Source organism: Pinus tabuliformis, chromosome J, assembly GCF_031772625.1.
Source record: "Pinus tabuliformis cultivar Carrire ecotype Pingquan chromosome J, CPIR1, whole genome shotgun sequence".
Classification (NCBI taxonomy): Eukaryota; Viridiplantae; Streptophyta; class Pinopsida; order Pinales; family Pinaceae; genus Pinus; species Pinus tabuliformis.
This window is the reverse complement of record NC_142295.1, coordinates 544,589,979-544,604,116: the sequence shown is the minus strand read 5'-3', so window position 1 is coordinate 544,604,116 and position 14,138 is coordinate 544,589,979. Positions and strand designations below refer to the sequence as shown.

The following is a 14,138-nucleotide window of genomic DNA, read 5'->3' as shown; positions in this document are numbered from 1 at the left end:
ATATATATATATAAAATAGAATTTGTAATTAAATTAAAAAAAAAAAGTAGACTTGTTAAATATATCTATATATATATATATTTATTTATTTAAAATGTATATATATATATATTTAATTAGAAAAAAAAAGCTATATAAAAAAATTTATATTGAAAAAAAAAATTATTTAAAAAAAAAAGAAGGAAGATTTTAGAGTTAAAAAAAAAAAGAGAGACGGGAACAAAAGAAGACAACCTTGGACTCAAAAATAGAGTTATTAGCGAATTATAGACGCTGAGCCACCAGAGACCTTCCGCCTCCCATATGCCGAGACGACAACCACCGCAAAGACAATTGCCAGCAATATAGCTTTGAGGACAAAGCTTCCGAAGGAAGAGGCTATGTTATGAATATAATTCATAACAATTAAATAAAAAAAATAAATATTAATATTAAATAATTAAATATTATTTAGGTTAAATAGTCATTAAATTAAGTGAAAAGGCATGTCTAAAAGACATGCCCATTCACGAAAGGTCACCTGTTGAGGTATAAAAGCAGGGCCTCATTGTAACATTCAAATCATCTTATATCATCTTATACAATTTTATATAAATAATAAATTATTATTATTAAATACCTGTGTGTATTTTTACAATTAAATCTACAAGCTATCAGTTTTTGTGCTTCAGTATTAGTTTTTATGCTACAACTTCACTATTGGCATATAATGATGATTAGATATACTCTCTCTTACATGTAAGTACTCTTTTAATGCTATTTTTGTTACTTTCTTATGTCACATGCATGTTGCTGGGGATTTTTGCTATACTAGGCTGAAATTTACTGCTTTTCTTATGCAGAATTGTGGAAATTTGTCTTTTTATAGCGTTGCATCATGTCATGGGCCATGTATGAATGAGTGAATATTCCTAGAGATATTTTGTTGAAATTTTATCTTGATAAGTCATCATATATTGCAAATCAAAGTGTAAAGACCTTGAAGCAATTGTCTCATGCCCTAATGCCATGTGAAATTGTTCTAGAGGCCTCCTTGACTAAGTGAATCCATTCCAAGCATTGAAATATCCTTGACTCCATTTCTCCCAAAGGATTAGGCACTGATCCTCCACTGGTGATCACTCTAAAGCATATCTTTCTCACATTCTCCCTTCCTTTCTAGGCATGGCCCCAATAGGTGACACATGGCATCAAATTTCTCACGATTCACCCACTCAAAAAATTCGATCTCTTGCCCTCTATTGCGCTATTTTGTCTCCTAGAAGGCTCCAAATTTGATGCAATTCTGATGGTGGGGTCTTGAAATATTCCAAGTCCTAGCTCCGAGATCGATTCTTGCCCTTGGTTTCCCTTGGCTAGTGATCTCACTGAGATTATTGCATGAAAATTAGTGAAAATTTCCCCTTTGATCCCCTTTCCCTCAATTAGGTCAAAAACACCCTTGATTGATCAATTCCACCTCCTTCACCTAATTCTGGGTCCACATGGTCTGTTGTGGTCCTACAATTGATAATTTCACAAAGACCATTTGGAAATTAAAACAGTGCGAAACACGCATGTAAAAGAATATTGAATGAATTGATTAACCTGGAGCAAACAGCTCAATGATAATACAAAGATATTTACAATAATAGAAACATCAGGTTTCTATGTAGAATATAGAACAAACAGTTTCATCTAAGAAACTGCTAAAAGAATAAAAATAGAAACAGCTAAAAGACTGAGCATTACTAAATAGAGATATATTCTAATACCCTCCCTTAATGCTCAATCTATTTACAACACCAATAGACCCGCGAAATTTTACAAATTTATCAGGACCAAGAGGCTTGGTGAAAATATCGGCGGGCTGCTCTGTTGTGGGAACATAGTGCAACTGAACTGAGCCGTCTTCAACCAGCTGTCGAATGTAGTGGCAGTGAGTTTCCACATGCTTTGTTCGTTCATGAAAGACTAGATTCTTGGCAAGTTTGAGCACTCCCTGATTATCACAAAACAAAGAAGTAGGCCCTGTCTGAAAAACATGCATATCTGCAAGCATACGACGAAGCCAAACTGCCTCACAGGCTGCCTTAACTGCTCCCCGATACTCTGCTTCTGTTGAGGAGAGAGCCACTGCCTGTTGCTTCTTACTAGTCCAAGTAACAGCACCAGATCCTAGACTAAACACATACCCAGCTGTAGATTTACGGTCATCAACCGAACCGGCCCAGTCAGAGTCAGTGTAGCCACTGAGAATAGGATTGGAGCTGCGAGTATATAAGAGGCCATAATCAGAAGTACCACGCACATATCGTAGCACCCGCTTTGCTGCTATCCAATGATCAGCTTTAGGAGCTGACATAAAGCGAGAAATGTAGCTTACTGCAAAACTGATGTCAGGTCTGGTAGCAGTAAGATAGATGAGACTGCCCACTAATTGCCTGAATAAAGTTTCATCCACAAGAGGAGAGGATGACTGTGCTGAAAGTTTGAGCCCTGGTTCCATAGGAGTCGTGGCCGGTTTGCAATCCTGCATTCTGAACCTTTCCACAAGATTTTTGGCATACTTGGACTGAGAAAGAAAGATCTGATTTTCAGTCTGCCACACTTCAACCCCCAGACAGTAATGAAGAAGTCCCAAGTCTGTCATCTCAAAAGTTCTGCATAGATCTTGTTTGATCCCATGGATCAAATGTGCAGAGCTGCCAGTAATGATAAGATCATCCACATAGACAACTACAAACAAGATATCATCACCAGTATGCTTGATATACAGGTTTGCATCAGATGGACTCCGCTGAAAACCCTGATCTGTCAGGTACTGATCAATTTTCATGTACCAAGCCCGAGGAGCTTGTTTCAATCCATAGATTGCTTTAACTAACCGACACACTTTCTGTTCTTGACCAGCAACCTTGAATCCTGGAGGCTGCGTCATGTAGACTTCTTCTTGGAGATCACCATTTAGGAAAGCACTCTTTACATCCATCTGATGAACTTTCCAATTGAACTGAGCTGCTAGGGCAAGCACAAGCCTTATGGTACTCATCTTGGCTGTAGGAGCAAAATTCTCCTCATAGTCAATGCCTTCCTTCTGTGAGAACCCTCGAGCCACAAGACGAGCTTTATACTTATCTATGGTTCCATCAGCTTTGTATTTCACTTTATACACCCATTTGCAGCCTATGGGGTTTGTTCTCTGCAGGAAGATCAGAAAGTGTCCATGTATGATTCTTCTGAAGACTTTGGAATTCGGCTTCCATAGCCTGTTCCCACTCAGATGTACCCTTAGCCTCTGAATAGGTTTGAGGCTCAAAAATACTGTGTATGTTAGCCATAAGAGCAAAATTGACTGTAGACTGTTGTCTGTTCTTATGTCTAGAAGTTCTACCTTCAAGGAGCTCATCATCCTGGAGATCACCTATGGTTTTAGCCCACCATTTAGGCCGAAGAGAAGAAGAACCAATATCAGGAGCAGAGGAACCAATATCAGAGGGAGGTGGAGAAGGCTCAAGAGCAATAGGGACAGCAAGAGGAGGGTTGGCTTCTGGAGGAAGCTCAGATAGAGTATTATCAAATACTGATGCTACATCATCCCTCCCATCAGGTGGACCGACTGGAAGAAGAACACTGTGAGGCTGGTCCTCAGAACATTGCTGAAAGAATCCTCTGTCCTCATCAAAGACTACATCCCGACTGAAGCTAAGACGACCAGTGGCTATATCTATCAGCCTATAGGCTTTGTGATGATCACTGTACCCTGTCATCATGAGTTTCTGGCTTTTGGAATCCAACTTAGAGCGCTTAGCAGCTGGAATCCAAACATATGCAACTGAGCCAAATACTTTGAGATGACTGATCTTAGGCTTACGGCCAGACCAAACCTCTTCAGGAGTCTTCCCTGTAACAGCCTGAGTGGGTGATCTGTTAAGAAGGTAAACAGCAGTAAATACTGCTTCAGCCCAGAATCTGTTTGGAACACTCCTGTGTTGTAACATGGAACGAGCCATTTCAACAACCGTGCGGTTGCGGCGCTCGACAACACTGTTCTGCTGAGGAGTGTAGGGTGCGGTTAACTGATGTTTGATGCCATGAATATCACAGAAATTGGCAAAAGCTGAAGAACAAAATTCCCCCCCATTGTCGGTCCTAAGAGTCATGATGTTACAGCCAGACTCTTTTTCAACTAAGGTTTTAAACTTCTGAAAGGTACTAAGTGCATCAGATTTATTTTTTAGAAAATACACCCACATCTTTCTACTGAAATCATCGACAATAAGTAAAAAATATTTGCAAGCAGTGATAGAAGCTGTATTCATAGGACCACAAATATCAGCGTGAAGTAACTGGAGTACCTTAGATGCACGCCAAGATTCTCCATTCTTGAATGAAGACCGATGTTGCTTTCCCGCTTGACAGGCGCCGCATACCCCCAACTGTTGAGTCTGAATATCAGGTAATCCTGACACAAGTCCCTCCCGAGAGAGCTGAGAGAGATACTGCATATTTAGATGCCCATATCGCTGATGCCAAAGAGTACTGATGGGAGAGACACGTGCTGCTAGAGCCACTTCTGGAGAGTCACCGGTGTCAAGTAGCCTATATAGACCATGGTCCTCTAGGCCAACAGCAACTGTTATACTAGTCTCCCTGTCAATAATAGAGCACTTGTGTGCACTGAACACAACATCAAGCTGAGGAGAATTCCTCATAATCTGGCTGACAGACAGCAGATTAATTTCCATACCAGGAACATAGTATACATTCAGAAATATGAGTGTGCGCCCACCAGACTGAATTTGAACTATACCTCTGCCAGCTACTGTGTACTTTTCACCTCCGCCAAATACCACGGAATCACTGAAAGGTGAGAAGTCAATAAACCAGTCACGCCTGTGAGAGAAATGGCGTGATGCACCAGAGTCAATATACCAAGCAGAAGACGGTACATGATCTGACGACCTTTTAGCCATAAAGGCATAAAAAACAAATTCTGTCTGCTCGGAATATTCCTGACTGCCTTCCAACATGAGATTGGTTAGCGAAGCCATCTGCACGTTTCCCAAGATATGGAAAAAAAACAAAAAATCCTGCACGGATTTCAAACGAGGATGCAGGCTGATCCAGACAGAAATTGACAGATGCTGATATAAGTATGAAAAGATTCCCAAAGAAGCTGATTTACTGTAAGAAACACAAACAAACACTAGATAGGAAGAATCAATAAATTGTGGAGATCTCACAAGACAGAGAAGGGTTCATTTCTGTATCGAGATAGACGACTGTAAGCTTTTATCACAGTGAGCAAAGCCGGGGCTAAGACTCAGTGAAGGCTACCTGGCTTACAGAGGGCTCGACCTCAGAAAGGAATGAAAGAACTCAAGAGATTAGGATGCAAAGAAGCTAGCTGATCAAGAACACTCCCTGAGCGCAGTTTCGAAATGAACTACTGAATACAATGCTGCCTGCTTAAAAATCTTCTTTCAAGATGACTGTAGCAAATCTTAACAAATTCTGTTTTTTAAAAAACAATAGACTTGCATACAAAAAAAAATTTCTCAGATCTGTATCAGTGCACCAGATAAAAAAAAAACTAGACCAAAGGATAACTGTGATGCTGGTTTGATCACTTGTACTGATGATAAACTGCGATGCTGTTCTGATCCCACTTCAAAAAAATAACTGTGATGCTATTTCTGGTCCCACCGTTTCAAATATAATCACAATATTTTTTAATCCAAATTCTAATCAAACCCGTCACTATAAACTGGAAAATACGTGGATATGAAAAAACCTTTATGTGTTTGCCGTCACTGTAGCCGTGAATCTGATTGGTAACACACTGCCGGCACACACCACGGATATATACGTCTCAGCTACAGGTCACGTCTCAGCTACAGGTGTATAGATCCACAGGTGAATACGCGGGTTTGAAATATATTCACGGGTCTGATAATACTTGAAATATAACACACGCGTATATCCACGGGTTTTGAAATTACACGCGTATCACAGTGTTTCAAATATCCACGGGTTTGACAGATATCTACGCCACAGAGTTTCAAATACACGCGTATCACAGGGTTTCAAATATCCACGGGTTTGACAGATATCTACGCCACAGAGTTTCAAATATATATTCACGGGTTTTGAAATATATATATCCACGGATTTCAATTGTAATACCATCCACGGGTTTAAAATCTGGAGGATCTGAGAGTGAGAATACTCAAACAAATGTTGACGCGGATACCCAAAGCCGCTGGAAAGTGCCGTGGTTCTGTCGAACACGTGAGCGAAAATATTAAAAAAAAACGTATTAACTTTGATTTCTGCTACCGCTTCCAGCTTTATGCACCAGATATCATGACAGAAGAAGACTGCTGCCCCCGGATTCACAATAGCTTTCAGATCTCAGACCATGAACAAGCGTTCTTTGTAAATGGAGACGCTAACCCTTGGAGAGAAAAAAATTTCGAATGTGGCCACGATAACAAAAAAATCCAGATCCCTAAAGAGCAATTTCGAAATGAAACAAATTTTTTCAAACAGTGAAAAATTATTTCGAAAGACACCTGTGCTCTGATACCATAAAACAGTGCGAAACACGCATGTAAAAGAATATTGAATGAATTGATTAACCTGGAGCAAACAGCTCAATGATAATACAAAGATATTTACAATAATAGAAACATCAGGTTTCTATGTAGAATATAGAACAAACAGTTTCATCTAAGAAACTGCTAAAAGAATAAAAATAGAAACAGCTAAAAGACTGAGCATTACTAAATAGAGATATATTCTAATAGAAATCAAGTTTTCACAAGGGTTTCTAGGACTAGGTCCCTCCTTTACAAGTCTTATTTGTAAAACCTAGCCCTTGAAATCCCCTTGGCCCTTCTTAGAGAGCCTTACACCTTGCTTCTCAAGCAAGTAAACCATGCAATTAAGTCTCCCTTGTGAATAGGCCTTAGGGATCACTCTTTATCTCTTCATTGATTCATCAATCTAGTGATTCCCTCCACACCGGGTCTCCTCCCACTGGTGAAAGTCCGTAAAGAGTAGGGAGCCTTAGCCGAGGAGACAATGGGCTATCGCTCCATTGTTGCCCTTGAACTAGTAGTTTCCGTTTTAGGATCCCTGCGACTTTGAGTGGTAACAGTACGAAGTCAACCCTTCCTCAAGTCCTTCCTTGATTCTACGCCAACCAACTTCAATATTGCAACTTCAACATGTCAAATTCAATATTGCAACTTGTCCTGCAATTTTGGCCTTGTAGATTTTTTGGAAACCCTAATCGAGCCTCCTCCTGAGACCTTCCTAGAGCAAGACAACTCTCCCAAGGTCAACAAGGTCAATATAGGGTTTTCTCCTTTCCAGCTACAAGATTCTGCACTTCATCCTACCGCAACTCAGACTTGCAATTTCGACCTCCTTCTGTAGCACTAGAAAGCCTAGAACTTTACATGTGTGAGAGAGATAGAGCCCAAAACCAAGATATTTCGCCCTTTCTTCTCTTAGACTTTCGCTCTCCTTCTTCCAACTTCCCAGCTACAAATCGAACTCTTTCTTGACAGATCGAACTTGTTGAGTGAGTGAGTCCCAAATGAGGTCGAACTGCTCCTTTATATAGCCTTCTCAAGGGGTCGAATTCCCTCGTTTAGGCCGACTTGATTCTGCCAAGGCTGACTCGTACTTTTGGAGTTTCCAAGACTTTCTAGGCTAAAAAATAATTCCTTTTACAATTATAGTTTGCCCGAAAGGGTCTTATAAACATGATGTTGACTCATTTGACTCATGACAATAAATCCTAAGACCTAACAAACGCTAGAAGCAAGAACATGCTTTTACCTAGAAGACCATCAATAATGAACATGAAACCCATGCTTTAATATTAATAACTTTTTATTTTCTTTTCTTGTTTGTTATATAGGAATCAGGATATATATTGAAATGAGTACAACAATTATGAAGACCGAAATTAATTACATTTCTCAACACCCGTCCATCTAGGCAAATTTCTCCATGTGGTTTCTCATTTCTTATTGTTGTTTATGTGATTTTGAGAGTGAATGTTCCTCAATGTTTTTGAGTGTGATTTGAGGGAGAAGATCTTCCTGCTTGTTTCGAAGTGACAGACTGGCATTTTTATTGTTCTCAACAAATTAAAAAAAATGAGAAATTTTAAAATATTTTCATTTTTAATGCTTTCTTTCTGAGTTTTCCTATTGAGTTGATGACCCCTGCCAATTTTTTTCCAAGTTTTGAAAGATTGATGTAATCTACTTCAGATGTCTTTCGCTTATAATTTGTAAACGACTTAGAACTGGAAAATATCTGTACAGTGAGGAAGTTCAAGGTAATAAAAAAAGATCTATCATTGCACTAAAGTGTGACAACTGACAACATTATAAACCAGAACCAATGTCTCGACTCTCCATATGTATATTTCAATTTCATACATTGTAAAGTTTTCGAGATATATATGCATAGATTTTGGTGCCCAAATGGGGAAAGTTCATTATTATATCCTACATAAGAGGTTTCACTTGGCTATAATTTGTTGTGTTGAAATGACAAATGTGTTCTTCTATCTTGCATAATAAGTTGATTTTGGCTTTTTTTCAGTTGAAGCTAGCTTTTTTTGTTCACCATTGGAACTTCTGATAATGCAATATAATTGGTAATATCACTAAGGTGAAAAACATTCTTAAGCAGGTGACATGGATGGGTATAATCGAATTTCTGCACGACTTAGGCCAGGACCTGTTGTTGAGGATGGTGCTTCTGGAACAAATCTTGGTAAAGGGTTATCGAATCGGCGGAACCATGGTGAAAGTGACAGTCTTGAAACAAGTAGAACTGGTACCAAAATGAGATCATTTCTCCATTTGATGTTGATATTTTTATGTGTTTTGTCTTGTATTACTGGAATTTGAAATGGAGTTTTGTCTGGGTCATACACTTGAATATGCAATCCCAGCATATTCTAATCATGGATGATTAGTTTGTAGATGTGAGTAATCCATGGATGAATATTTTGTAGGTTGAAATCCTTTCCTAAAATCCACTAAACAACATGTCAGTAATTTTTGTGTTATCATGTTATTTTGGTAAAATCCTTTAATTTTCTATAGTTGAGTGACTGCATTTGAAGCATTCTTGGCCTTTGAGTCCTTGGTTGTTATATTCTAAGAAGTATTCTTTCTCTATAATTTTAATAATGTGACTTATAATGCACACAATCAGCTATAGGTTTTTGTGACTAGCTCAACATATTTATATACTTAGCCTTTCTGTCAGTATATTTTAGAACCCTTCCTTTAATGTAATGTTGAAGAAATCTTGGTGCGATATTAGATTTTTTTTTTTATCCTAATTTGGAGATTTCTTTTGGAGTCTTGATTTCATTTCCGTAAATGTAAAGTTAAACTATTTTCCAATATCTAGCAAAGAATAGATGCGAAATTAGAAAACTTGCTGCATCTTTACTGTTATGCACATGAATTTGCAGATACATAAATGTGAAAAAAACCAATATAAAGTGAGAAGGATCCCCAACTGTTTGATAAAGAAATCCAGCAACCAGAAAAAGGAGACTGAGATCTATGCGGAGAAAACTCAACATTTGAGAGAAAGAAGCCCAAAGGTAATTGCCAAAAGCGATAATATATGAAAAGGATCGAATGGAAAAGAAGCCAATCTATATGCATTCCTTATGGGTAGCTAAAGGGTTTGCTAATTGGGTGTTTGATTACATCTATTGACTCGTTGTATCTTCAAAGTGTTGCTTTCAGGGTTACTTGGAAAGTGTTTACACTATGTTGGGGGGTGCATGTTGTATGGATGACCCTTGGTTGTATTCTGATGGACATACACATTGGAGTTGGGTTTCTCATTGATCACTATGCATTGTCTTCATGTTTATGTGGTATTCTTCCTTGGAGCGTTGTAGAATTATGGAGCTTGGTGACTTCTTCATGTAGCTGATGCATGGAGGGTAGATGCTTGCTTAGGAGCATGACTCATCTTGAGGAAGGGTGTTGAACCCTATATGGCATGGTTACACTTCATTGCTTTCATGGAGGCTTGTACTTGACTTGAGGATGTTTAGGTCGAGGAGTGATCATGTAGGTTGAGTGGACCTAGAGATACACATGGCTTAGGAGGTGCATTGGAGCTTTAGAGGCCTTTAGAAGAACATTGTGTTGAGAATTTAATAGGGCAATGATTATGATTAATTCTCTTTACTTGATAACTGCTTATGGTTCCATTTTACTTATTAACTTTGTTCCTTATTATTATATGTGTGAAGCATAAAACAACTACCAAAACAAAAAGCACAATGACAGTATATAGGCTGCAAGCCAGGGAAAAACCTCTCCTCTTGAAAGGAAAACCCTTAAATCTCTTCTCTTCCTTATAGATTCTTCAATTCGTGAATTTCAAGACCTTAAGACTGAGACCACTACCCTCCAAGACCAAGACCAACCTCTTTGAGTGATGTGCCGACTTCGATCTCGTCAAACCCAGTCAAATCTATTCCAATAGCACCTTCTCGATCTTATGCTACAAGATTTTCGGCCTCCTACTGCAGATCTGGAATTTCGCCCCCCAGTAACTGCTTTTGCCATATGTGGGAACTTCGATCTTCTTCTAGAGCCCTCTGACCTTTGCTTGCCTTTCCCTGACTTCTGGAGATTGAGAGAGACCCTTGGTAGCCTTCGCTTGACCTCTTTGCCTCCTTTCCTCCAAGATTGAACTTGTAGAAGGATGCCCTAGGTCAGCACAAAAACCCTAGTCCTCTATAGCACGTGTGAGAGAGAAAGATAGTCCAAACACAAAACTTCTTCGTCCTTCTTCTCCTTTGCTGCCTTTGCTTCTTCCTTTGCTAGAATGAGAGATGAGTATCTTCAAGGAGGACAAGTCCTCTTCTATATATAGCCTTCTTCAAGGGTGGACGTGGCTCTTCCTTTAGGCTGATTTGCGAGTTGCCAGGCCGACTTGGTCTTGGAGGGTATTCCGACACTTTTAAAGACAAATATTTTTCTTTACAAGTTATAGTGTGCCCAATGGGGTTTTCAACTTATCACAATGACTCTTTTGACTTGAGCTAGGACAAACCCTAGAAGCATTCAATGGGTGCTTGAGTTATAAAATAAAAGTCCTTGAGCATGAAACTGATGCTCCAAAAACAATTACAAGAATCAAAAATACATTTCATACTTTTGATGATCGAACCTAGTTACACATCTTTCAACACTCCCTCTTAACTAGGGAGGTATTCATAAGGGGTACATGTACATTCTCAATATGAAGAGATGCCATAAGAAGAGTCGGATTGGTAACCCATCTGTCTTGCATCATATCAACCAACATTGTCACATAACAAGGCCTTGACTAACAACTCTATCTCTCCACAAGATCAAAGCACAATGCTGGCGAGACAAATGATTTATAGACACCATCATCATTGTCTCTCAAGGTACATACTCCACTCGAGTGTTCACCGAGTATGACCTTCTTTGGACTATTCTTGTCTTGGATAGCTAGTCCTCAAAGAATATCGGTCCACGACTACTCTTATCTTGGATGCCCTACCACATCCTCAAAGAGTATCAAATGCTAGATGGTTACCCAATCCTCCATTTTGTCTTCCCAAGTGAAGACAAGAATGACGTGCCTATCTCTCCCTCTCAACTAGGGAGGATATATCAACCAAGCCAAGCTTGTCTCTCAAGTACACAAGCTTCTTGTTAGGAAGAGATTTCGTCAATATGTTAGCCATCTACTCATCAGTGGAGATATATTGTAGCTGCAACACCATTTTGTACTAGCTCTCGAATATAGTGATGTTTTTTATATGCCTTGTCTTTCCATGAAATACTGTGTCCTTAGACAAACATATACCACTGGTGTTATCACAATGTATCACTGTAGGCTCCATCGATCTTTCAAATAGGTCAGATAGCAACTTCCTCAACCAGACCGCTTCTCTGCTTACTTCATAAGCTACAACATACTCGGCTTCAGCACTACTCAAAGCAACCGTGTCTTGCTTTCTACTCATCCATGAGATCATAAAGTATCCCAAACTGAAACATCCTCCCATAGTGCTTCTTCCATCCTGCTCACTGCCTCCCTAGTCGAAATCTTTATATCCAATCAAGTGGACATCATTCCTCCTATCATACAGTAGTGAGATCATAAAGTATCCCAAACTAAAACATCCTTCCGTAGTGCTTCTTCCATCCTACTCACTGCCTCCCTAGTCGAAATCTTTATATCCAATCAGGTGGACATCATTCCTCCTATCATATTTTAGGCAGTAGTGGATAGTTCCTTGCAGATATCTCAGTATATGTTTTGCTACTATCCAATGATCATGCTTTGGCTTCACTTGGAATTGACTGAGAATGTTTACTGCAAAACATATGTCAGGTCGAGTGTTCACCAAGTACATTAGTGAGCCAACCAATTGTCTATACTTGGAAGGATCCACATGGCTTAGTTTGGAATTCCTTAGTCTTTTCAAGTTTGTGATCATGGGAGTGGTCATAGGTTTGCAATCCATCATGTCAAACCTCTTCAACATCTTGATCACGTACTTTCCTTGACCCAAATAAACTTCATCAGGTCCTTACCAGACTCCCAAATAGTAATGCATCAACGCTATATCCTTCATGTCAAATTCTACTGCTAGTTGCTTCTTACATTCTTCAATTCGACCTTTTACACCTCTCAAGAGAATATCATCTACATATAGAAGAATGATTATAGGTTCTCCATCTACAACCTTGATATAAAGGTTCGGATCAACAAAAATTTTTGTGAAGCCTATTCTTTGAAGATATGCATCCATTCTAGCATACCATGCCCTTGGTGCTTGCTTGAGGCCATATAATGCTTTCTTTAATATGCAAACATATGCCTTTCTGTCTTTAACTTCAAATCCCAAGGGTTGCTCTATATAGACTTCCTCATCAATTGTGCCATTCAGAAACGCAGTCTTGACATCCATTTGATGGATGTTCCATCCCATCGCTGCTAGAGAGACCAATGAACGAATCGTCGTATACCTTGCTGTCGGAGCAAATGTCTCTTCATAGTCGATGCCTTCTTGTTGGGAGAAGCCCCTAGCCACAAATCTTGCCTTATACTTATCTATACTTCCATCTGCCGCATGTTTGATCTTATAGATCCACTTGGAAGTTACCACAAATTTGTCTTCGGGCCTAGGTACAATTTCCCAAACTCCATTCTTCATTATAGATTGATATTCTTCATTCATGGCATCCTTCCATTTCTGATGGTTGATAACTTCTTCAAAAGTGGATGGTTTTTCTTCTATTAGCTTTGTCATGTATGCAGCATACCCATAATATCTTTTGGGTTTCTTTCTTTCTCTAAATGAACCTTTCGCTGCCCCATGACCTTTTGCATCAAGTAATGTAGACTTCAACCAATTTGGTCTCTTTCTTGATTCGAGGAGGACCACAGGTTGAATGGGTTCATTGGGACCCTCATCTTCATGATGAGATTCTTCTTCTTCCCTGTTAACTTCTTCTTCAAATACTAGAAGTTCTTTGTCATCAGAGTCCATGGAGAGTTCCTTAGATTCCTTGAATGTGACACTTTCGTCAAATATGACATCTCGACTTACTTCTATATGGTGTCCTTCCTTTATATACATTCTATAATCCTTAGAGGAGTTGTAGCCAACAAATATTCCTCTCATGCCTGAAGGATCTAGCTTCTTTCTTTTATCCTTTGGTATATGAATATATACGGGACACCCAAAGATTCAGAGATGATCTACAATAGGCTTCTTCCCAGTGAATACTTCTTCAGGAGTCCTGTTGTCCAGTGACCTGTGGGGACTTCGATTTTGAATATATACTGCAGTCTTCGTGGCTTCTCCCCACATAAATTTTGGTAGATCTTGATCATGTAACATCGCCTTTACACTTTCTTCAATGGATTGGTTCTTTCATTCTGCAACTCCATTTTGTTCGGGATTGTATGGGACTATCAACTCCCTCTTAATCCCTAATTCCTTACAGAATGCTATAATATCCTTGGATGTATACTCTCCTCCATTATCGGATCTTAGTATCTTGATTCTCCTTTTTGTAAGGTTCTCCACTTCAGCTTTG

At 39.1% G+C, this 14,138-nt stretch overlaps 1 protein-coding gene across 6 annotated transcripts in view; it reads left to right on the top strand.

Annotated features, from left to right (window-relative positions):
• Positions 1-14,138, top strand: part of LOC149228165 (autophagy protein 5-like) — a 364,837-nt gene that overhangs the window by 294,566 nt on the left and 56,133 nt on the right. For 4 of the 6 annotated variants that reach the window (XM_089378074.1, XM_089378073.1, XM_089378071.1 and 1 more), the window contains one exon: positions 8,698-8,847. In XM_089378074.1, coding sequence (XP_089234200.1) covers positions 8,698-8,847 — 150 coding nt within the window. The remainder of the gene's footprint in view (positions 1-8,697; positions 8,848-14,138) is intronic. The other 2 variants (XM_089378072.1, XM_089378070.1) reach the window with 1 other exon arrangement.